Here is a 25,716-nt window from a genome sequence, read left to right as displayed (position 1 = left end):
CATTTAACCTGCATTTCTGGCATTTTGTCTTTCTCCTCCACCAGTTGCTTCTCCTTGCCTGAAAAGGAATCTCTGTGAGGCTCTGAGTCCCTTAATGGAAAAAGGAACTTGAATTCTTCTTAGCTTTCCCCCTTTGTATTCTGTGAGGGCATGCCATGCACAATGTTTCCATTACACTAAAGTTCTCCGTAGGCTGAAAGACAATGCTGACTTTTCAAGCAGGCAACCTGGGTTCAATTTTTAGGGACAGTTCATACAAAGTATCTTCATCTATGATGAGACTCTTGTCAAGCAAGTACTGAGTGACCTGAAAGTAGAAAAATAGGGAACAACTACTATATAATTCAGAAATATCATGTGTAGATTTGAACTGCACTGAAAACTTGGTAAATGAGACATTTTGGCAGCACTCATAAACATATCTTCTTGGTAGTAAATTCCATATCACTGAAGGGGTCTTACTCCCAGGGAAGTGTTCTTAAGATTGCAGCCTTTATCCTTTAACATTGGGGGTTTTATTCCAAAAAGGCATACCAGTAGATGCATTCTCTGAAAATGTGAGAACTTTATCGGAAAATGTCTGAAAGTAACATCATCAATATATAAAATTCTCAATATGGTAAAATCCATGATTACTTAAATCCAAAGACTGGAGCCATAAACAGACTAGATAGATTTTTCAACAAACCTGGAAAAATCCCCAGGTTTGCAGAAAAATCTGAAATCTAAGAATATATATATATAACTAAGTCAAGAAATGTAGGCCCTCAGTGGCTACTACACAGTATTGCCAGCTATCAAGTCTTGGTTTCTGTCAATAAGGGGAATCAGGGAAAGATGAGGATATGGGGGGTGCCAGGAAGAAGGAAAGAAGAAATAGTGTGGGGAAGGATGATACAGGAGGAAATGAGGTGCACTTTGCAACTCCTTGCAGGTTCCCTACCATGCCACTGTGCTCCATTTTTCCCAGGAGGAGGCTGCCAAAGGAATGGAAGGAAGGAAAGTTGTAGACAGGGGAGCACATAAAGGTAGGTTGAATAGTAGGTGGGAAAGAGAAAAGGAAGGCTTTTGGAGGCTTTTAGGAAAGTGGAAACAGTGGTGCAGGGGAAAATGAGATGCCCCTGCAAGTGTTTACAAGTTCACTACTTGTTATATCTAATTCTCACCATGGCCTGAGATTTTGATCCGTTAAGCCACAGATTAGGGCCATGAAGAAACAACACAGATCATTTTTGGAAACCTGAAAAAGCCCCAAGTTTTCAGAAAAGGCTGAACTCTAAAGATGAATATATTGGGGATTAACCCCTCCAACAAATAATAGGAGTGACAGCGTTAACATTAAGAAATTAATGGCCTCTGATATCTCAGTGACGATTGTTGCTAAGAAACCACAATATTGCCAGCCTTCAAGACATGGTTTCACCAGTCAGTAAAAGGCAAGGCAGAGGGGATGAGGCCACTTCCAAGGCTGTTTTGGCCTCCAAGTTGATCGCTGCTCTCTCCACCCTGGAAAGAGAACTCATTATGGCCAGCCTAATACAACAACTAAGTAATCTGCTACCACATGACAGGCCCTCTGGCATCCACCTGGCAACCTTATATGAGACAGCAACCATTGCACAAATCACCTGAGTGACTTGCTACTGTTAAATTTGCACAACTCACCAGGTCCAGGGCTATTTACTGGATAACTTTATGCCATGGAATTTGCTTGGGCTCAACCACTGCACAACTTCTGTGACCTGGCTGGGCCTGGTGGTGCCCATAGCACAACTCACCTTGCTACTGCCAGGCTTTTCCCAGGGAGAGGCAGCCAGGGGGAGTGAAGTAGGGAAAGCTGAGAGACAATTTGGTGAAGTGGTTAGACTGGGATCGTGGAGATGTTCAAATCCCTGCTGTGGGTGGCCTTGGGCCAATCACTCTTTCTCAACCTAATCTATCTCATAGGGTTGTTATGAGGACAAAATGGAGGAGAGAAAAACAATGTAAGCTGCTTTGAGTCTCCCTTGGACAAAAAGGTGTGGTATAAATGAAGAAAAGTAATAAATAAACCTGAAGAGAGGGGGAGACTGATAAAAAATAAGTTGGGTTGTAGGTGGGAAGGAGAGAAGGAAACAAGGAAAGGGAAGAAGGTATGGGGCTGCCAGTTGGAGGAAAACAGGAAATAGCATAGGGAGGGGATACAGGGAGAAATGCTGTTTCATATCAGGACCTGGGGATACAGTTGATTGTTCAGTCGCAAAATAACTGCTCCAGTAACACTATCTGACTCTACAGATGTAGGAGATGCTTTACATGTTATAGGCCCAACATGTGTACCAATTTGGGCAACATCCAAATTCTACCTCCAGGTCTCCCATGGAACAGGCAATGAGGTCTGGCAGAATGCTGGGGCTTGAGTTAGTTGGAAATCATTAAGGCAATTAGTATAATAATAATAATAACATTCAATTTATATACCGCCCTTCAGGACAACTTAATGCCCACTCAGAGCATTTTACAAAGTATGTCATTATTACCCCCACAACAAAACACCCTGTGAGGTGGGTGGGGCTGAGAGAGCTCCAGAGAGCCATGACTAGCCCAAGGTCACCCAGCTGGCATCAAGAGGAGGAGTGGGGAATCAAACCCTGTTCTCCAGATTAGAGTCCAGCACTCTTAACCACTACACCAAACTGGCTCTCCAGTATGAGAGAGAGAGAAGAGGGTTTTGGAGGCTGAAAGCAGCAGAGAAAGCTGTAACCATTCATAGATTTTGAGAGAGTGGGTTTATAAGTTTATATATGAAGAAAATTGTATACACGTTTGAATCACTCCATTCAGTGTTGTACATCTTGTAAATAAAAGTTTTTGTTCTGTTTAAGCCTGGCTGGCTATAAGGCATTGGCTGAAAGGAAATAACACTCCTCCCCCCACACACAATATAACATATTTGGGTCATTATCAATAGGCCTATTTAACTAAATGGTGGCAATGCATAGAGAAAGTAAACCCTGAGGGAAATTGGGGAAATAGCCCAGGGCAGTAGCTGGATGAGGAGTAATAAATATAGGGAACTGTCTGTCTGTCTGGATAAATCCACAGAAAGAGGAGAGGATCCAGTATGAATTTGGGTCTGACTGATAATTAGGGATTAGATGACATATTGTCACTGTCCTTAACGGTCTGTGAAGCCCCAAACCAGTGCAAGTAAGTTTATGATGGGTGGCAGTGTGTAAGGGGGGGGTGTAAGGGGGGGTCACAACCTATTTGTATATTTCTATTCAGTAAGAGCTATCCTTAATGGACATTCTTTTGAAAGGTATTCTACACTCTCATTTTGAAACCTTTTCTTTACACATCTCAAATGCAAAGTGCCTTACCTGAATATATTATTGCATACTTTCATTTGGTAATCCCTATCAAGTAGTCTGGATTTTTTAAGCCTCTCTGGATATGAAGAATTTTACAGTCTTATAAATCCATGATACTCACTCACTTGTTCTATGACATGCCACTTGTGGCTTTTCTGAGCATTGTTCCCCAATGTGGCACCTGCCTCAAGTTTCAGTAAGTGAGCAAGAACCTTTCCTGGTGGGATTTGTGACGGGCAGGTGCTGCTGGAGGAATAGGCAAAGTGTGAGCCTCCCTGAGATGCAGGCCTTGTGCCAGGGATGGAAGTAAATGTGGCTGTTTGGGTTGACGGCAATTGTGAATGTGGCTGTCTGTGTGCTGCACAGTGAGTACTATTCTAGTGATTTATTTTGTGAACATAATCCAGCAAACATAACAAGAGGAGAATTTCCACTGATATATTACATGTACAATTAATTACAGTTGAGACCATCCTGGTACCGCCTAAGCAGCAGACACTGGATCAGTGTTATTGATGTACCCCCCCTTAAATCCCTGATCAGAACTCTTTGTGCTATTTGTGGGAGGGAGGGGGGAATCAATCTGCATGCTGGGCCAGATTTAACCACAAACCTCCTTTTTTCTCATAGATGGTAAATGTGAAGTTGCATTGATATACACAGATCTCAACTGAGAAACACTGTGGATGTCAAAAGGAAAACAAGAAAAAATGTTGTACCTTTTGTTGATGTTCTATGCGATAGGATGTCTGCTGAAACTGCCGTATCTCTCTGATAATATGTGATATCTATTAAAAGAACAGATATAGTTAGGGTCTCTTGTTTAATTTTATACATATTGACTTTATTAGAACTAAATGAGAAATACATTTATTCAAAATGTTCCCTTATATGAATGCTGTTTCTGGGCCTGGTTAGGTATAATCTTTATGAATAACAATTCCAACAATTCCCTCCAGTTGCAATTCTCCCCAGCTAAGAATCACATCGAGCAGCTGGGGTTTTTTTAAGACTACATTTCCCAGAGATCCCTGCAGAACTCGATACGCGCCGGTGCTCTTACTTGGGCCACGCTCTTACTTGGGCCACATTGCTATGCAGATACACATCTCATTTTACTTTCGTATCAGTTGTACATCATAAAAAGCAACAATAAAAGTTGTTTATATAATTCCTCTAAACTAGCCTCATCAATTTATGTTTTGAGAATGTATGATCAATGAAATAAGCCTAACGTGCATTTTTGTTTTCTCAAAAATAAACATGCGCATCATATGTGACTATGCTGATTAGGCAAGTAGGATATTAGGCTCTGTACATTTTCAGTATTTCATTATTCATCACACATATCTCAGCTGGCTGTTCATCTTCACTGTGCAAATGGAAAATGTGTACATGCAAAATGCAATACTTATACTCCAAAAAGTGGTAGTAGATTATTTTCCTAAGATTAAACTACAAACTAGGATTGTTAAGAGAAATTCTCTTAATTTCTCTTTACCCAGTTTCTTCCTGAAATCAATTTATTTTCCTCTTTTTAGGAATCTGAAGTCAGTTTGTAAACAATTCTTTTTTTGATCAAAGAGAAATTTGAAGAGAGGAAGGGAAGTTCTGCAAATTTTCAGAATTTCATACTGTAGATGGTTATAGGCAGGAAATGTCTTCCTAAGCCTTCTTATCTCCTTGCTGAAGCATCACCCTGGGGTTCATAACATAACTGCAAGGGCTAAAGTTACAAAGAGGAGCCTTGTCTTCTCTTTGAAGAGAAATAAAAGAGAAATCCTACTTTTAAAAGAGCAAACAGAGAATACAAGGAATCAACGGCTTGGCTATAGCTAAAAAAGTGAATTTTGGAGAAAGAAATTTCCCATCCTATAAAAATTCTAATCCTTGTAAATAAAAATCTGTAAAGAAAGATGAATTACCATTCGCATTTTGGAAAAATTGACAAGGCCTTCTTCAGTAAAGTTGGGTGTTCCTTCTTCAATAAATGCCAAGTCTGTCAAGTACATCCCAAGATATGGCACTGAAGGGGGATTACAACTGCAGACAAAACACAGGTTTTAGTACTGCTTGTGGCAGTGGTAACTCAGGATTTTACACTGCAAACCTCTGAATCTATATAATTAGTTACAAGACATTTATCTAATATCTAACTTTGAGAAAGAATAGTGTAGCCAGAGCCTGTCACAAAGTATAGAAGCAACAATGAACGAGGGTACTGAACAGAACAAATCATTACAGACATCTATATTGTTTGATGCTTTCCTCTATAGTGCCATCGTATTTTAATTTTACTGTCAATGAACTCTGCTGTAGGTTTGGATAATTATGTATTTTAAAATATTACTAGAATAATAGAATAAACATTGCTGCTGTATAATCTCCATTTATTTCATTGGAGGTTCAACACAAAACTCCATCAACAAGAGGCTAGATGACAGCAGTCTTTGGTAACTTGTTTCCTCCAATGCCCACCTTAGAATGACATTTGTCTATAAAGAGCCCCTCAGTTAAAATCATGCATATTTGAATCTGAATTAGAGGATACTGTCAAATTTTCCCAATAGACAGTTTTTAAAGATCAAGGAAGCGATATACATATTGGAAAAGTTAATCAGTTCTTTAACAGGGAACATCAAGTACAGAATAACAGCTTAATACGTCATGGCAATTTATTGGGAAAATATCTGTAAATATGTCAATGACTTCCAGAGTACATTTTTAAAAAGACCGAAACTCCATAAAGCCTGCATTTAAAATATGATCCCATTAAGTTATGATTCAGTATTATTTCTATTATAGCTATTAACTGAAAATTTATCTTAATAACTGTCCAATATGCATAGCAATATGAGACATACTTTTTGAGTGTTTCTCTGAGATTTTTAAATCTTCCCTCGGATGAAACAGTCTTCTGAAGCTTTTCCATAAGAGCTTTAGTCTATGAAGAGAACAAATCAAACAAGTCAATCCTAGTGAAACTGAACATACCACAGTGTCTCTCAAACTTGAGTTTTTCAAATAAATATGTTGTTTTCTAAACCAAAGTATAATTAGTCAAATCTTCATGAAATGTGTTTATTTAAGGCCATATTCAAGTATTCCCATGCACTATATGTGCCAATCCATACATTCAGACCGCAGGCATGCTGGTTTTCTCTGGTTTGGAAATAAGTACTACAGATATGCTTAATGCTGCATGCCAGTCCAAGTGCAATGTGTGTGGGCTGTCACATGTATATGTACACGAAGCCACAGCTTCATGGAACGCTTACTTGAGCAACTTTTTTGTGTGCAGTCAGTATCAGATTAACATTGGATTTGACTTTAGTGAACATGCCCCACCATATATATTTTATGGTTAATCAAGAAGGTTTACTTATTTATTTAAGAATGTATGTTCCACCTTATCCAAAATTTAAGGCAATTTCGAAAAAATCAGACAAAAGACTTGAAAATCTAGGTTCAGAAAACAAAGTTAATTAAATTGCTTTTCAGCATTCTTATTTCATGGCATGAGAGATTTTAAAGAGAGAATACATGATTTTATTTTATTTTTTTCGTTTTAAAAAAGATTTATTTGTTTTCATTATACTTGTTATTAAATTCATTCATTTTACCGTTCGTTTCATTGAGAAAGTTATTCTAATAAGAAACATACAGTTTAACTTAACTTTCACTTATTTCTTTTCTATTCATTTGGGACAAGACTTTCAGAAATAGAATTGTTTGCCCAAGAAATCTCCCTTGCCAAATTTTAACAAGCTAGGAAAACAGGTTTAGAGATAAAATTATTTTTGTTTGTTGGTTTGCAGAATGGACTGGGGCACACTAAGGAAACAGAAGGAGTTACTTTAGTATCCTAAGATGAAATACCAGAGGCAGAAGCTTCTCTTTTGACAGCCCCATGAGAAAGGAGCTTTGATTCTATGCTGTAGCATAGTGGTTAAGTGGCTCCGAGTCAGTGGCTGGGCTCTGCTGGTTTAACTCCCACTACTGCCCTGAACTCGGCAGGTGGCCTTCAGTAAACTGCTCCTCTCAGCCCCAGCTCCCCAGCTGTTTTGTAGAGATAATGATAACAATGACTTTGTTAACCGCTATGGGTGTGGCACTAAACTGGTTGGGATTTTTGCAAGTGTCCTACATTCAGTCATGAAAGAGTTAAATTGTTATTCTGTTTGTTTAGTCAGATAGCTAGTTAGCATAGGACCACTTAGGCCTCTAGTAAAAGTTCCCGCCATGGAAAGGGGAGTCTTTAGTCTTAATGAAGAAATCTAGGATTGTCTATTGGATGAGCCAGTTTATTGGGGTGCAATTAGCTAGCAACATATACTAAGGTTTTATTGCTTTTTGTCCAAGTCAGTCTAAGTCTTTGCTCAGTCTTAGTCTCTAAATTTCTCTCTCTAAGCTCCAAATCCAGCCATCAAGAGGAAGTTAGTTAGCTATTCTTTATTTTCTCAACAAATGTACTTTTTTCCTTGTTATGTAGTAAAGTATTTTATAGAACTAAAACCACAGAAGTCTATCTTATTTCCATTGTGCTAATATCAAACTCTGCTACCTTACTTATCTCTTTTTAAACCTTACCCACCAACAAAACTGTCCAGAAGAGCAGTATATAAGCAGTTGTTGTTGTTCTTGTTGTTGTTATTACTACTACTACTACTACTACTACTACTACTACTACTACTACTATTATGTCTCTGAAATATACACCCTTTTGGAATCTCTCTGCTGTATCAGAGAGAGGAAATCCCCAAGAAGAAAATCATTATAGAGCAGGAAAAAGCCCATGCAGAAGTGTACAGCGGGCAGAGGGAGAGTTTTGTCCCAAGTAGGCGCCATGCACACTGTGTACAGTATTTTGGAGAGGGGAGCAGAGAGAGCTGTGTGAGATCCCTGCAGTGCTGCTCAAGCATCAGTCCAACCTGAAGCCCTTCTCTACTCATTCTGTTCCCACAAAGTGGAGCTCTCATTATTAAAAAAAGTTGGAGAGGAAACTGGCAACCAGCTCTGTTACGACCCCTTTCTTTCTCTTGGGTAGATTTGGTCTTAAGCTTTTTATTCTTGCCCCTCTTGGTAGATTGCTGCCACCAGGAATTAAATTCCAGAATAACTTAAATTTCTCCTTTTAATAACATGCCCAAGGATCAGGCTTTTTCATGGTAGTATGTGGCCCTGAGGAAATGAATGGGATATAGAAATAACTCTGACATTAAAAAAAACAAAATAAACTTTTATTTTTATAAGAAGCATATCGGTTTCATATTATTTCTGAAACTTGATAGTTTCCAAAGAGTAGTTCTCAGTTCTTAGTTACTTTACTTAAACCCAGTCACATAGATCTTCTCTCAGGCTTCTGATATTAATTTCTCAATTACAAGTAAGACCTTTTCTCAGGCGCACACACAGTTTGCCTGCTTTCTCCTGACAGAATGTTCTTTCACAAACACACAGTTCAGGCTTCCACACATGTTATATTTCTCTTAGACAACATAAACAAGCTCAGGCTGCACACAGCTTGCCTGCTTTCTCCTGACTAAATATTTCTCTCAGAACTGCTTAAAAATACTCAGGCTGCACACAGCTTGCCTCTCTTGCCCTGACTGAATCTTTTTTCTCCACTCTTAGTTTAAAACTGCATTCACTCCGCCCATACTCTCAGACATCAACCAATCATATATCACTCACTCATCCCTCTCTTTCACCCCCACTCTTCACCTATATCACACCAAGCATATAAAGACACATGCACACATTGACTTAAAACCATTACAAGCTCTAACAGCCAGGATGGGTAGCTGGCAGAACAAAACCATGGCAAGAGTCTTAGTAGCTGAAAATGGTAAGTAGAAGTTTGGGCGTGGCCAACTGCTGAGAAAGCAGATAAAAGGAAATGTGGTGGTGAGAAAGAAGAGAGTCTGAAGGAGTGCTATTTTTTTTTAAAAAAAAAAAACTTTGCATCATTACAGATACACTGCTAGATATCAGAAGAGATTAAAGGATGTGGCAAGCCTGGCCCTTCCTGAGGCAAGTTTGTTCATCCACCCCATGCCCTGTCTCAGTGTTATCTCACCTGCAGGGGGAGCATTACTTTAAAAATAGATGCATGGAAACTGAATCTCTTTGTGTATTTAAAAGCAATGCTCTAACCACTGTAACTGCTATATTGAAATGGCTGTTCTCTCCCACAACCTCTCTCAGACAGGCTAACAGCCTTCTGACTGAAGATAAATCATTTTATTTACTTTTTACTTATGAAGAGAAATCATGACTATTTATTCCAGATGTTGAAGTGAAAGCATTGTGACACAGCCAATAATCACTCAGTGTTGTCTATTAAGGCTTTCACTTAAAATCAATCTTGAAGTTATCAAATATTCAAGAATCACAGTGATACAAAACATGCTTCCATATGTTAAAGATATCAAAAACAGATAAGCATACATGTCATCATCCCTTATTCTATCTTAAATATAAAATATAAAATACAATTTTTAAGAATCTCACCAAAGCGCTTTCAGAAAGATTAGTTTCACACAACCCAAGTCTAAGAGATTCACAGGCATTTGGGGTGTGGCTATCTTATATCGACTCAGAAACATGAAACCAATATGACTACACCAAAACCTTTAAATTTACCTGGATACCCATTAAACTTATTCAAAGGTACCTCTTCCAAGGATGGAACAGGGAGAACATAGCTGAAACAATAAAACTTGTACATATTTTGCAAATCTGGAAACTAAAGCAAATTCTCAGGCCTATGTTTTTCAATCTATACCTGTCACACAAATATAGATTGTCCTTTCTGACATATGCTCAGTTTTTCTTTCTTTCTTTCTTTCTTTCTTTCTTTCTTTCTTTCTTTCTTTCTTTCTTTCTTTCTTTCTTTCTTTCTTTCTTTCTTTCTTTCTTTCTTTCTTTCTTTCTTTCTTTCTTTCTTTCTTTCTTTCTTTCTTTCTTTCTTTCTTTCTTTAGTTGTGTTGGAAAGTTACAAGTGCTTGCCAAGTAGGTTCTTGAAGTAGAGAAGCAAACTGTTAAATGTGTGTCATTTTTAATGACAGAAAAAGGTGGAAGTTGGGTGCAAGAAAATAGTGTCTCCACAAATGTATTAATGAAAATTTTGTGTAGTCTCATAGCAAAACTAGTGCTGTCCTTGTCCTCCTTTTTCTTATTATCCTTCCTCAATGAAGCTATGCTGAGCAGGCACTTGGAGAACATTTTTCTGAAGTGGAAGGGGGAGTGATCAAACCACTGAAAACATATTTTTAATAAGACGAAGAGATGGAAATTGGGGGCAGGAAAATGGCACACTCTTTGGAAGGTGTCACTAATGTTTCATGTTGCCTCACTGACCTTGTCCCTGCTTTTGTAGTGATACCTTTAAAAGCATCTTGAGCTATAACAAGCCATCAAATTACTACCTTTGCTAAGTAAAACACCCACACATATAGGTGAAATATAAATACATTACTGACCTGTCTAGAAATCTTAGCCCACGTTTTCTTCAGTCTGTAGATTGCACTTCTATTCAAGGCTGATGTGATTTCAAGCACACCATTGTAGTTGTGCATACATCGGCAGATGTCTGCCACTGCTACCCATTTCTCAATTGCATTAGCACGTGAGCCAACATCTGCATAATTCATAATTTGGGAGGCAACAAGGTTGCTCATCTGCATGAAGGAGATAATCCTTAAAATACTTGCAGTTATGATATGCAAAGCATACTATTTTATAAATGCAAAGTTAAACAGTATAAACAACACAACTTGGATCTATGTAATGCTGAGAAACATACATTGCAAAAAGGGCTAGAGAGAACAGGACCAAAGAAAGCAAATTAAGGAAAGGATAACAAATTCAGAACAATATTCATAGGATAATATGTTGTTGGCATCAGAAATATTGCTGTTGATTGTGGCTCCCAGTTGCACATTTAAGGATAATGACTAGCTATGGGTAACAGTAATCTCAGACTCATGCTCAAACAAACGAACTAGTTTGCAAGTTAGCAAATACCCTGGTTATCCCAATCCTGATTCCAGGAACTTGGAAATCCGAAGGGATTCTGTGTACCTCAAACCTCCACCTCAATTTACTTGCTGGTGGTATGCAGTGGCAACAGCAGCTGACAGACTGAATGCCCAGTTGACCTGAGGGAAGATTCTTCCTGCCTAAAAAAAAATCATTCATCCTACTCTCACCAGGTGGGCCTGCTGCCTCCTTCTGCCATATGAGTAGCAGGTAAATTGGAGAGACAGGAAAAAGGAGGAAAGAAGCTTGGACGTACCATCTGAGCTAAAGAAGAATATGGAGAGTATGATGATAATCTCGGAGTATTGTGGGCTGCTGAAGCTTATATGAGCCCAGGAAATGCGAACTTATATAGCATCTCTTTAATGAGTTAAAGGCAAAAGAACTAAGACAATCATTTAACTAGATTATATTTAACAAAATCAATATTATTTTGGGTGGTGGGTAGCCATGTTGGTCTGCAGTAGACAGGAGCGGCACCAGGGTTTTTGGTGTTTCTGGCCGGCTGGCAGGCTGGGCACGCACGTGCATGCATGCACACCTGCCTGCATGATGACATCATGTGTGATATCCTCACGGGCATGTGTGCAAGCCGGCCCGATTGCTGTGGCGGGCGGCTGGGACAGCGCATGGGTGGTCTCCCAGCTCTCCCGCCTGGTTGCCCTGTGCTGCCCCAGATGCCTGCCCACGGCTGCTGCACCCGGCTGGGGGCGTGTGCTGGCAGCAGCGGCAGCGTGGGCCGGGAGGGCTGGGAGGCTGCAGCTCCATGGCGTGCACTCCTGCCCCCAAGCGCCTCCTCCAGCACCCCCTCCGGTGCCCCACACCGAGGCAATCACTTACCTGGCTTCAATGGGTATGCCGGCCCTAGCAGTAGAACAGCAAAATTTTAATTCAATGATGAGGGGACCTTTGACTTTTGAAAGCTTATACTCTGAAAAATTTGTTGGACTTTAAGGTGCTACTAGACTCCAGTCTTCCTATATTATTTTTGTTTCTTGTTAATAATAAAAATATAACTTTCTTCTGCTGGTGCTTGTAAATTTCAGCAAAATTCCACATATTCCAAACCGCTACTAAATTGCCAGTAAAGCACTTCAGGAAAATATAATATTCTAGTTGGATTTACGGTTAATTATGAAGAAATTGAGACATTTATAAAACAAGATTGTACTTATGTGTAACTGTTTTTCATTGAGGTCTTCTGTACAGGCATCTATGGGAATGTGCATGTGCAGCCCTGCCAACCAGTAGGTTTTGTAGCTTTAAATCTGTGTAAAGGGTTGTTTTCCCCTCCCAGAGCAGAAGCGCAGTAGTTTCCCACCCTAACAGACCACGCTCTGGCAAAAGAGACACCCCCTACCCTCAGTTTCTCCAAAGCTGCCACGCCCCTCTGGTAAGTACTGAAGAACACAGCAGGGTAGGAGAGAGGGTATGTGTGCCTGCACAGAAGTCCTCAATGAAAAACAGTTACATGTAAGTGCAACCCTGCTTTCATTATTGGTCTTCTCTGCAGTCTCACACGGGAGTTTAGCAAGCCACTTACTTGGGAGATGTTTTTTGTGAGGGAGATATATATAAATATCCCAGTCAATCCTCATTATGGGGCAATATCCCTTCACTCACCAGGTGCACCTTCTTCAGAGTCAATAGTTGAATCCAGTGAGAAGTAATATCATTCTGCAGACGTATTTGTTCAGATAATATTGAACTTCACTTAATAACTATATACTGTAAAGCAAACAGCAAACTATGAGAGAAAACTTGTTCATGACTTGTACGTAAGATAGACAGTTACAGTAACAGACCTTTTTTAACTGAGACAAAAGGAATGTTCATCCACAGCAGGGACAGGGCCAGTTCAATAGCAACAGATAAACAAACTGACACTATACAAAGTATCAAGCCCCCTTTCCATCTGCAAGTACTCTTCACTCTATTCAAATTAGGCTACAGTGATTTATTCAGGGGTCATTTTGTAGGAAAAGAATTGCAGGAACTCATTAGCATACCTCATTAACATATGCCAAATATGCCACACCCCTTGATTGGGCCAAAGTGGCCAGGATTCAGCTGTTGCCAGATGGAGGAGAGTTCCCCCACCTGGCAGTGGCCCGATCAGGGCCGTTTTGCCCCCAATCCAGGTCAAAACAGGCACAAAATGGCTCAAAATGGCCATTTTGGGCACATTTTGGCCTGGATCAGGCCCAAAATGGCCCAGATTGGGCTGGTGCTGGACAGGGGAGAGGTCCCCCACCAGGTACCAACCCAATCCTGGCAGTTTTGGTCCTAATCCCGGCTGAAAAGGGCCCCAAATGGCCAAAAATGGCCCGGACCAGGTAAGTGCTGGGCAGGGGAGGGTTCCCCCACTTGGCACTGACCAGATCCTGGCAGTTCTGGCCCCGATCCAAGCAGAAAATGGCCAAAATGGTGGGAAGTGGCTATTTTGGGACTTTTGGGCCAGGATCGGGGCTGAAAAGGACCAAATCTGGTCAGAGCCAAATGGGGAAACCCTCCCCTGCCCAGCACTGACCCAGTCCAGGCTGTTTCGGCCCAGATCCGTGCCAAGAAGGGCCCCAAAGTGCCAAAAATGGCCATTTTGGGCCAATTTGAGCCCTAATAGGGTCCTAAAAGGCTGGAACTGGGTCGGTGCTGGGTGGGGGATGCTTCTGCTGCCGAGCACTGACCCAATCCAGGCCCCTTTGGCCCTAATCCGGGCCGAAACAGGCCCAAAATGGCCCAAAATGGCCATTTTGGGCCCTTTGGCCAGGATTGGGGCCACAATGGCCTGAACCATGTCAATGCCAGGTGGGGGAAGCTGCCCCACCTGGCACTGACCCTATCTGGGCCATTTTGGCCCCAATCCAGGCCAAAACAGCCCAAAATGGCAGACAATGGCCATTTTGGGCTGGTTTTGGCCCGGATCAGGGCCAAAATGGCCAGGATTGCATTGCTGAAGCTTCCCCTGCCTGGCACCGACCCAATATGTGCTGTTTTGGCCCCAATCTGGGCCAAAACAGGCCAGAAATTGCCGGAAATTGCCATTTTTGATGCTCCCCCCACCTGGCATCAACAGGATCCGGGCTGTTTTGGCCCTGATTGGGGCCATTTTGGCCCCGATTGAGGCCTAAACGGCCCCAAATGTTTTAAAGTTAGGTGGTCAGGGCCACCTGACTTGGAGGAACTACCGGAACATTGTTTCCCTGCGTTCCCCCTCAAAATGAGCCCTGGATTTATTCCAACACTTTTCACAAGAACAGAGACTGAAGAACAGCTTTTCCTACAGCAGCATCTCTCCTGGTGATGCCCAGCACACAATGTTTTATGAAATTATCTGCAGATGACTGAGTCACATCCTTGCAGATGTCCTGTAATGGGACCACTCTGATGAAGGCTGTTGAAGATGCCCGGGACCTGGTGGAATGTGCATGCACTCCCCATGATAAAGAAAAGTAGGCCAATTCTTAACATATCTTAATTATCCTGACTACCCAATGGGAGATTGTTTGTGATGAGGCCTTAGATACTTTTACAGCTCCTGCAAAGCACATAAACAAACTGAACCTCCAACCTAAAAGGTACAATGCAATCTACACAGAATATTATTGCCCTGCGCACAACCCGCATATGTAGGGCCTTTTCTGCCTCTGATGTAGAAAAAGGAAAGAATACATCTTGCTGAGAACTTGTAGGATCAGGGAAGGGGTGGGAAGGAGTAGAACAGCATCCCTGACCATCTGATCTGGAAGGTTTCTCTGACAGATAGCTAAAACATGACTGTGCAATTCTCAGTGTACACCTGGACCATCTTGTTACTTACCAAATCTGAAAAAGAGGCAAGGGCACATAGCTCAAGTATATGGATATGTAAATTTCTTTCTTTCCCCAACCAGCAGGAAAGAAGCTTGCTGAGAATATGCTTGCCATACCTCTAGGGATGTATCAGTGTAGAGCATCATGTCATTCCTTGGGGAACTGAACTGAACCCCTTCCAGCAGGTAAGAATCCTTCAGCTACCATCCCAGAGACCTTATTGCCCTTGGAATGAGCACGTTCTAGCCTGTGAGTGAACTATAGGGTTCTGGAGTGACAAGAACCAATTTTGCACTTGTCTCATATTTAGCATCTCTAATGTCATAACCACCGTGGTGGCAGCCATAAGGCCTGGGCCAAATCCACACGTCTCAAGTTTGCCGCTATTTTACTGCCATTTATGCGCTTCTTAGAGAGCTGTTCACATACTGTCACCTCAATCCCACCATTCTTTCGCATCTGTTGCGCTGCGCCTCAGACGAGTTTGTCATGCTTTCCAATGCTTCTCTTGCACAGTTCTCACCATGGATGTGAACAAATAGAAGCAGTTCACAAAGAGACCACCCCCTCTTAACTACCCACACTTCCTTGTCTCTTGCCTTTCTGGAATACCATCCCTCTTTGCCAAGCAATTCCTATGGTCCCAACTCTGTCCGAGGCATGCCCGCACCCCTGTCCTGTTTACTTATTTATTTTTTTAAAGGGTGCTTTCCTAGTGCTGTTGCACAATACCATTTCAATTCCCAAGCAGTTTGGGAAGTGGCATTGTAAAAAGCCCATGGAGGCATCAAGGGTGTGTGTGTCATTTTTATTACAGTGAATAATGTTTTACTGCCAAAGGTCAGCCTAGGTAATTTCCGATAAGCGGACTGTGGCTGCAAAGGTTGACTCTTTCCAGGTTTTTTTTTTTTAATTTAAAATTATCGGTATAGCAAAGCATAGCACGACGCTGACTCAGTAAGAAAGGGAATGTGAACACAGCCTGAGACATTGCGGGATAGGATTCAGCGCAATAAATGTGCAGAAAAACTGGAAGGTAGGGAAGTGTGGATTCGGCCCTGGTAGTGTTTGAATTTTTGATGCTAATTGGAATATCTGTGATGGACAGGAATAATTCCAGCTCTATCTCTCCAAGGAAACAGCCAATGAGTTTGGCAGAGTACTGGCCTAGTGACAGTTGAGAGTCTGCTGGAAGTTCAGTTAATGTAGTTACTGAGGGAAAAGGTTTTGAAGCTGTGGAGGAGAAGCAGCAGGGACATAGCTGGCTGTTAACACTTGTTCTGATACACAGTAATCATTCCTTGTTTAACCACATTATATTTTATGTATTTTAAAATCATTCACTCCAGTGTTCTATTTTTATAAATAAAAGTTATTCTTGTTTCTGTTTTAACCCTGGCTGAGGAGAAATAAAACACACACACACACGAAACTCAAACACTCTAGTCATGACAAATGGGCCAAATTTAATAAATGCTAACAGTGTATTTAGGGGAGATAAATACTAATTTCTCTTTCCCCAATACTCTTGGGCAGTAGCTGGATGAAGGGGAGTAAATATAGGGAACTGGCTGCCTGTCTGGTGGAGCCTCTGGGAAGAGGAGACCCAGTGTGGATTTGGGTCAGGGGGCTCTCTGAAAAATTATAGGTTAGACAGGAGGATTATTGTGGCTGCCCTTACTTGCCTGGGAAACCCCCATACCAGTAAAGGGAGATTTTAGGTAGGTGGCAGTGTGGAAAAGGGGGTCACACAACCTCTTATTAGACAGAAATGAGACTACTTTTTTTTTTATCTTGCACACCCTCTCCAGAGGGAGAAAGGCTTTATTCTGAACAGAATCTAATATGTGAAGGCACAAGTTTTGACTTTTTCATGTCAGTAATAACGTTTAATTGGTCACACACTTTTGTGATTATAGAAATGTGATTTTCCAGTGACTCCCTTGACTAGGCTGATATGAGCCAGTCATCCAGAGAATGATAAATTGAACATCCCTTAGTTATGTACAGAGTTTCACTTTTTGCCGTTGCTGCTATGAAGATAAGATTTAACACAGCAAAGAAAGAGGATGTTACCTGAACTTGTAGTTAATCTATTTATTTCTGGCTTTAATTATCCTCTGTTTCAGTGAAACTCTCTGTGTACCGGTAAATCTGTACTGTATATATAACTGTATTTTATTTAGTGGGGGTTTTGTAATCCTGTGACGGCTTATGGCTATACACAATAAATCGATTCACCCCCTTAGTTATCAAGTGGGTGACTACAACTGCCACACAAGAGAAGGCCCTTGGGGCCATGACCAGTCTAAATGGCAATATTTGATCTTGGTAAATCTATCCCTCAGACAGGATTCTTAGAAACTTCCTGGGTACCCGATAGATAGAAAAGTGAAAGTACACACTTTCACAAACTTGTTGAGGTCTCAAAGATTTGTCTTGTCTATCCTTCTTATCTACCAGAAAGAACCTAGAATAGAACCCAAATCTGGATTCACTCTCAGGGACACACTGGACTCTCCCTTTATAGGGTAGTGTAAGGACTTCTCTGGCCCGGTCTGGTAGACTGGTGCCTATACTCAGGGCTGGCACCACCATTGAAGTGGGGACTGTGGGGGCCATGGGGCCGGAGGGGGTGCCGGGGGCGGAGGCACGTGTCCCGCACCACCACCAGGCAGCCCCGTGCCGCCGCCAGCCAGCCCCATGCTGCCACTGCAGCCATGGGCCAGGGATGACAGGAGGCCGGGGCGGCGCACGGTGCGCAGCGTGCAGGCAGTCTCCTCGCTCCACCCCAGCCACCCGCCACTGGCACAGAAACCCTGGCACCGGGGCTGCCTATACTTTTATTAGGGAGACTCAGACACAGAATTTGATCAAATTTAATTTTATAACCTTATTTGACTACATTCAGTACCTATGTCTGAAGTGATAGATTTCCAGCCCAATATGAAGTGAGACAGCCAATTCTCAAACATCATTGGTTCTTCCTCCAAGAAGATTTGCTTCTGGCTTTGAGGCTGATCTTTGGAGGTGTGAGCCTGCAGACCCTGCCTTAGCTTATAGGAGGACTTCTCTGGCTCTGAGTTGTGGTCAACTGACACAGTTGGAGAAGAGGATGCTTGTCCCCCTCCCCCAGCTGGGTGACCTTGGGTCAATCACAGCTCTCTCAGAGCTCTCTCAGCCCCGCCCACCTCACAGGGTGATTGTTGTGGCAATAATAATAACATGCTTTGTAAACTGCTGTTTCCCATATGACCCGGGGCCCAATGTTGTATATGGGGTAGGATCCCATATGATCTGCCTGTCCAATGGTCCTCTCTCTTTTTGGACAGATATTCACCTGTCTTTAGGGGGGAAAGGGTCTCACCTTTACTTTGTTCCTTGTCTCCAGAGGGAGTGCAGTGGATCACAACCAGGCAGCAGAGAATGCAAGTTCTTAGGTGGAAGAGTCTGCCACATTCCAACTAGCATTAATCTGTTGTTTAGAAAGCTGGAGCACCACCTCCTGAATGACCTTGATGAGACATTTATTGTCTTTGTGAAAATACTCATTCTATGCAACCATTTTATTCCATAAGAACATCTGGTGCGCCCCCTTTATAGTGATACCATTAGCAATTTCTATGTTCAGTGGAAAGAAGGTATAGAGCTTTATACTGTGTCCAGATTCCTTCCCTCTTTTTCATCTGGCATAGAGTGCATGCCCTGGTGATGCCTGGATTGCATTCCCTCTATTATCAGTGAAATCCGTCAATGACACTGGTTCCCTGTCCTCCACAAACTCATCAGTGGACAGATGCAGTAGGATATTAGGGCTCCAATCCATGGCACCCATGTCAGCCTTTGACTCCAAAAGATGAAATCCCATGAGGGAAGCCTGTACAAAGAGCATCACTAGGCCTTTAACTGCATTGGATCTGGAATGGATCCAATAACTTCTAGGCAACAGATGTAACCTCAGAAAATGTTGGCTGACAGAGGCATGCCATGAGGGCACCAAATAGGGCATCTGTGGGCACAGCGCTCTGGTGATATGTATGTTTATGACCTTGAGGAGTTGGATCCGACTGAAAGTGGGCCAACTCACCCTCCTCCTTCAAGAAATACAGTGAGGGTGACCTAGACTGAGCTGATGGGTCAGGTTCAATGTTCTTCAAATGATGAGCAGACTTATACTTGCCAGACTGCCTTGGCTTTGTCTTCTTCAAGGCGGGGACTCCAAAGCACTACAAGGTGGCACTCCTCTGGGGATCTATATCTCTCAGGGTGCAGATCTGAATGAGACCCAGCTGGTGTTGGGATCAAAACAGGAGTCCTTGATGTTGGTTCCAATGAGTCCTTGGATTTGGATCTTAATTAGATCCGACGCAATGGTAACAGACCCAAAGTCCCCATGGCTCTCAGGTTTGGGGCAGCCAATTGTGTCAGATCCAGTTTGGTGTAGTGGTTAAGAGTGGTAGGACTTTTTGATATTTTGTAATCTGGTTTGAGTCTCATTGAGAAAGATAGGTTAAAAATAAAGCAAATAAATTGCACACACAAAAAAGAGCGGCAAGACTTCCCCCTCCCCCAGCTGGGTGACCTTGGGTCAATCACAGCTCTCTCAGAGCTCTCTCAGCCCCGCCCACCTCACAGGGTGATTGTTGTGGCAATAATAACAACATGCTTTGTAAACTGCTCTGAATGGGTGTTAAGTTGTCCTGAATGGCGGTATATAAATCGAATGTAACAATCCTTTAACTCCCCTAAGGCAGAAGATTTCACTGCCGAGCTGATAGGTCTGGAAAAGGCTCCTTCCCAATGAACAGCTTTCAGCCACGTGGTTGTTTCTGCAAAAGCCTTAGACATGAAGACCTGGCAGTGCTTACCTGCTCCAACATTATGCCTTTCTCCAAGACACAGAAGACAGACAGAATGTCCATCTGTCATCATCATTCTAGTGCTGCATTGTGTGCACTTCCTAAATAAGGCTTTATCAGCCATGGATCTTACAAACTTTTTTCTCTTTCTTTCCACAGATCTGCCATGGCAATGACCCGGGAAAAGCCTGAGATCAACATGCTTGCTAGAACCTTCCTCTCTGACCAGTGGCAAAAGAGAAACTCAGGTTAGGAACATCTTGTCTCCCAGATCACGGGTTTTTAGGTGGGAAACAGCCACACATGCACTCTGGAAAGAGAAAATGCCCCTACTCACATATTTAAGGCTACAAAACCTACCACTCAGCAGGCCTGCACATGTGGGACTGCACAGAAGAGCAACAATAAATTTTTCTTGTATTACTATAACATATTCTCCATTTTACAACCACTTACATCATTAAAGTGTTGGCTGGTTTTCATAATATAAGGTGTCCTTTCATTTTTATCCAATTTCATCCAGCCCTGCCCAAGGAACTCTCTGGAAAAATGAGAAAGAGACCAAAGGGTGAAAAAACAGTATTTTAAAAAAGCAAAGTACAATTAAGGAATGGCAACTGATAACTCAACTGTAATTCAAGTTAAAGCTCACACCCACTTACAAAATACTTAACAGCATGGAGAAAAATCAAAGAGAAAGTTCTCCTGCATCAGATCCATTTAAATTAACAAGAGCTGCAATGATGGTCATCTGTAATTTGGCCCGTACATTAGATAGAAAAAAAGATGCCTTATTATACGTCTCTGGATGAGTTCTCTCAATGCAGACCTTGATACATTTTCTTTGGCTCTAGCAGCCAGCCCCAAAATTTAGGAAGCCAGACTCATTTTTCATACTTCTGGGGTTCATGTTAATAACTATATTTTGTAATGATTGCTACCCTAAAATCTAATCCTAAACTCTCTCCACAGTTTTTCATAACTTTATTAAAGCTATGATATAAATGTTGTAGTATATAAATAAACAGGAGTAGTCCAGTTTGTCATCACCAAAACAAAAAGCTAACCTCTAAACCTAGCATAACTTCTCCCCATTCTTCCATAATTCCATTATTGCTTTCAAAAGCTCATTTTAATTGAACATTGGAGCCACTATAAAAGGCAACTGGTTAAGAAATGAATTCATCCACCACCCCTGAATAGTGTCAAGTACATACAAACAATGACAAGAACTTTGGGCACATTTATTTTATGGGCAAATGGACAGCATGCATGCTCCCAGTTGGCACAGTGATGTCACTTTCAGAAGTGACATAATTGAGCTGGCTGCAGAATTGCTCCTGTGTTTTGTGCAGGGCTGTTTTTGAGTCCAAACAGGCCAATTCTCAAAGAAGCAAACGAGCACTGCCACAGGCAGAGATGGAAATGATGTCTTCACACGCTGGGTGGGAGTGCATATGTGCATGCCAACTGAAAACTAGGTATGTACCAGCACCCTCTCCTGCCAGTTGCCAGGGAGATGTGGCAACCCTAGCCTGGCCTCAATGAATCCTCCTTCAAAGACCAAAACAGCTCTGTAAAGGTGCCTTCCCCTGCCCCTACCTTTTACCAACAGAAACCAAGCCTGTAATACTGGCTAAACTGTTATGGTTGCCTAAAACCCATGATTTTTAAAGTTATAGATGCTCCTTATATCATTTTGGGATTTTTAAAAGATTTTTTCTGCAAACCTGGGGAAATTTTCAGGTGTGTAGGAAGATCAGTCTTGTCCATTCACAGCTCCAGTCTCTGGCTTTAACTATCCAGAGATCTGGGTAACTTGGCTATTTGTATATAAGATATCCCTTCTATATTTTTGGAGCGAACTTTTTAGAAGGTCTTTTGGTTAATAGAGGGGGTGGTTTTCTGTATTCTAGCTTTGAAAGGCAACTGCTTAGTTTTTTTAAAAAATATGCTACTTGTTAGCTAATTGAATGATTATTTTTGTTGTTTTTATGATGTGTTCATTTTATTGTTTATACCAACCTAGGGTTCCAGCTTCTTGGGGGAAAGATAGGTTTATATGTTTTAAATATATAAATAGAGCAAATGTGATTGGGCTAGAATGTAGTACTAGGACCTGGGAGACACAGGTTTGAATCTCCACTCTACCATGGAAGCTTGTTGGGTTATCTTGGGCCAGCCACATCCTCAGCCTAGCCTACCTCACAAGGTTGTGAGGATAAAATGGAGGAAATGAGAACAATATGAGCTGCTTTGGGTCCACATTGGGGAGTAAGCCAGGATATAAATGAAGCAAATAAATAAAATTATCTCAGTTGAGTTCTAGTCTTTATTCTAGTTGCTTCATTGCCCACAGCTCCCTGGTACACCTGGGAAATGATCTATCTTTAGCTAGAGGAAGAGATGAGGAACTACTGTATTTACCATCCAACCTATCTCTATATTCCAGAAACTGATCTGGGTACAATCAGAGCCAAGTCAGATGGAAGATTCTCCATATCCTACTTGAAGCCCATCATTCTGAAGATGACCAGCTGTGCTTGTTCCCCCTCACAAAGACTTTAGAAGTAATTTACAACCTGAAACAACCATTTCTGACACTGCTGGTATTTCCCCACTGGCATATCACCATCCACCCATCTGCTCCAAAACACCATATCCAGAATGTGATTCACTGTGTGAATGAAAATCATGATTTTTCTGAGATAGACCCACAGTTTCTTGATGGCCATGAAGGCTGAACCACCACATCCAGTTAAATAAAAAATAAATTGGGAGCTCATGTACAGAAGCAGTTAGGTATTAGGGATAGCAGTTGGTGGAAATGTCATTACATAGAAGAATTCTGGAATACAATCTTGCACCAAATCTTTTTGTTAACTGGCTACAAAATACAAAAGAAACCTGAGCTGATATTTCTGAATCAATGGGATGATACAGAGATCCCACCAATTCGACGAGACCTCATCAATATCTTCTTAATGGCAGCAAAAAATTTAATTGCTTTAAAATGAAAATCACCTACTGTACCAACAATTACCAGTTGGTATTCTAAAATATGGGACCATTTTTTATTTGAAAAAATCAATGATGGAATCTATTAAGCTGAAAATTCCCCAAAACAACAAATTTTATGGAAAAATGGTTCCCATTTTTTGAATACATTTCTAAAGAAAATCTATATCCTCCCAATAAAATATACTAAACAATCCTGAATCTATAATCCAAAATATATCAGATCATTCAACTTGAATTTGTCTTTCCTTGTTTTACCCTTCTCTGTTATGTAGTTTTTAACAACTTACCCATGTTGTATTTCATATTGTGAACAGTTTTGTTAATAATTGAAATAAAAAAATTTTTTTTAAAAAAAAGGGATAGCAGTATATCAGCAGAATCACCATGTGCCAGATACAAAGAACCTGGGCTTTTCTAAATAGGAAGATAGTATTTGACCATGTCAGTTTCACCTATCCAGACAGACAGATAGGAGTGTGCACAACGAAATTGCTGACCCAAAGAATATATAACAAAAATACTGTTTTGGGTTGTTAGCATGGTTTTCCTGAATGGTAACACAAAAATGAGCTTCTTGGGAATAACAAAACCCAAAATATCTGTTGTTTTTCATTTTCATGTGTCACATCAGCAGCAGCAACATACAGGTTGGTTTGTGTGTGTGGGAGGGGGGGTTCCTACATTTTTTCCTGGTCAAATGGCCACTTTTCTCCCTTCCAGTTGTATTCTTAAGCACAGATAATTCCCAGCCAATTACCAAAGCCTCTGGGAGGGCACATGAAAGGCACCTTGTTTTCTTGTATGATTTCCTGGCCAACCGGCCACATTTATTCCTTCCAATTAAATCACTGAGCACAGAGGCATCCCGGCCAATCACCACATCCCTATGGAGGGAACATGCATGGGTTTTCTGTGATACTACTGATTTCCCCAGCAATACAGCAGCATTTCTCTCTTCCAAGTGGATCCATGCAAGCGGAGGAACTTAGAACAGGCCCAGCCAATCACCTCTGGACTCTAGCCCAAGAGCCTCAAACTAGTTCCCTATTGAAAAGAATGGTGTCCTAAGTGTGTACATGCCAAAACTCTTACTTTGGGGTTCTGTGAAAATGAATCTTTTACTTTTAAGTGCTTCAAACTTGGAGTGAAGATTTAAATTAGCGGCAAAATAGTAGAGTCCAGAAGCACCTTTAAGACTAACCAACTTTATTGTAGCATAAGCTTTCGAGAACTACAGCTCTCTTCTTCAGCTCTCTGCTCCAGAACCTCAAACTGGTTCCCCATTAAAAAGAATGGCAGTAAAAACCCAGAACTCAGAAAAAAAACCACAGAATTGAAACCTGAACCAGTAACGTCCTACACAAAACCTAGCATTCACAGTTAAAATTTCACTCCTGATCCCCGAATCCAAAAATGTAACAAAATGTTTCTCGGTGCACATCCCTACTGCTAGATACCTGCTCACCAAGAATTGAAATAGATATCATGCTACTAAGGATTCATTGCCTCTACAATAGGTCTAAGATAGCTTTGTCATGCAATTCTGTTAGGCCTATAGATTTCTTGAATTATCATACCAATAAAAAACTTCATTTACAAAATGAATGCTTACTCATACGGTATGCTTCTGAAAACAATGTGATCCAAGAGCGTTATTTGTTCAGCAAGTTCCATGGCTGATAAAGTTTCAAAGCACTCTGGTTTGGGACATTCTAACTATAAGCAAAAAAACCAAGCAATTAAAAAAAAACAGGAACATCATATCTTCTATGTTTCATTTGGTCTGGTTCATATTACATTAGGTTATAACTGCCACATTAATTTTACTGCAATATTCCTAGTTTATGGAAGATAAGAGTAAGAGGAAAATACTACTGAGTCAGACCATTTGTGTATCAAGGTCAGTACTGTTTGCCTGGCAGTGACCCAAAATTGTGGGTCTGGAAATGCCAAGGATTGAACCTGGGACCTGCTGCTTACAAAGCAGATGCTGTACCACTGAGCCACAGCTCTACAACAATGTGGAGTGGTCAGTATAAGCAAAATATTTTTAGGTCAATTTGATTTCAACAGAATCAAATGGATCAGTACTTAAAATTCAATTGAACAGATATCTACCATCATGTAACATTATCTTCCTGATGAGAGAATTCCAACCCCAACCCAGTTTGGTCAATTCTCCAGCCAAAATTGGAACATGAACATTTTAGTCATTTATAATTTATACCTGTCATTTATAATCACACTTATCTAGATGAACTCACCATCTGCAATATATCCTCTATTTTTAATTGAGAGTCATCTTGATCCTCTTGAGAAATCGCCCTAAAAAACAGTTGACAAAATATTTCATATACAGATTATGAACGTAATGGTAGCCAGGAGAACTCCTGAAGTCACGCTGTAGGAATTCTGAGAACCTTTAAGTTTTATAATTGCTGCCTAGAAGGCAATTAAAATTATTTGTAACAACTAATAATATTTTCCAGATAATTGTGTAATGTACATGTTATACTTAAAATACGTAAAGAAAACATTATGTTCTGACAGCCTTGAAGACTGACTATTTAGACTGGTAACCAGTGAGACAGCCAGCAATTCCATTACATGGAGCTACTGATCAAACTTGC

At 41.1% G+C, this 25,716-nt stretch overlaps 1 protein-coding gene across 2 annotated transcripts in view; it reads right to left on the bottom strand.

The window, feature by feature from the left end:
- Positions 1 to 201: 201 nt before the first annotated feature.
- Positions 202 to 25,716, bottom strand: part of RASGRF2 (Ras protein specific guanine nucleotide releasing factor 2) — a 159,218-nt gene continuing 133,703 nt past the window's right edge. For both annotated transcript variants that reach the window (XM_054987368.1, XM_054987369.1), the window contains exons 20-27: positions 25,351 to 25,411; positions 24,699 to 24,802; positions 20,522 to 20,606; positions 10,838 to 11,035; positions 6,218 to 6,297; positions 5,279 to 5,396; positions 4,073 to 4,141; positions 202 to 307 (exon numbers count right to left, since the gene is read on the bottom strand). In XM_054987368.1, the coding sequence (XP_054843343.1) occupies positions 215 to 307; positions 4,073 to 4,141; positions 5,279 to 5,396; positions 6,218 to 6,297; positions 10,838 to 11,035; positions 20,522 to 20,606; positions 24,699 to 24,802; positions 25,351 to 25,411 (808 nt within the window). In that variant the 3' untranslated portion in view covers positions 202 to 214. The remainder of the gene's footprint in view (positions 308 to 4,072; positions 4,142 to 5,278; positions 5,397 to 6,217; positions 6,298 to 10,837; positions 11,036 to 20,521; positions 20,607 to 24,698; positions 24,803 to 25,350; positions 25,412 to 25,716) is intronic.

The sequence above is a fragment of the Eublepharis macularius genome, chromosome 8 (genome assembly GCF_028583425.1).
Source record: "Eublepharis macularius isolate TG4126 chromosome 8, MPM_Emac_v1.0, whole genome shotgun sequence".
Lineage (NCBI taxonomy): Eukaryota > Metazoa > Chordata > Lepidosauria > Squamata > Eublepharidae > Eublepharis > Eublepharis macularius.
Note: the sequence above shows the minus strand (reverse complement) of the source record. Positions and strands in the feature narration are given on the sequence as shown.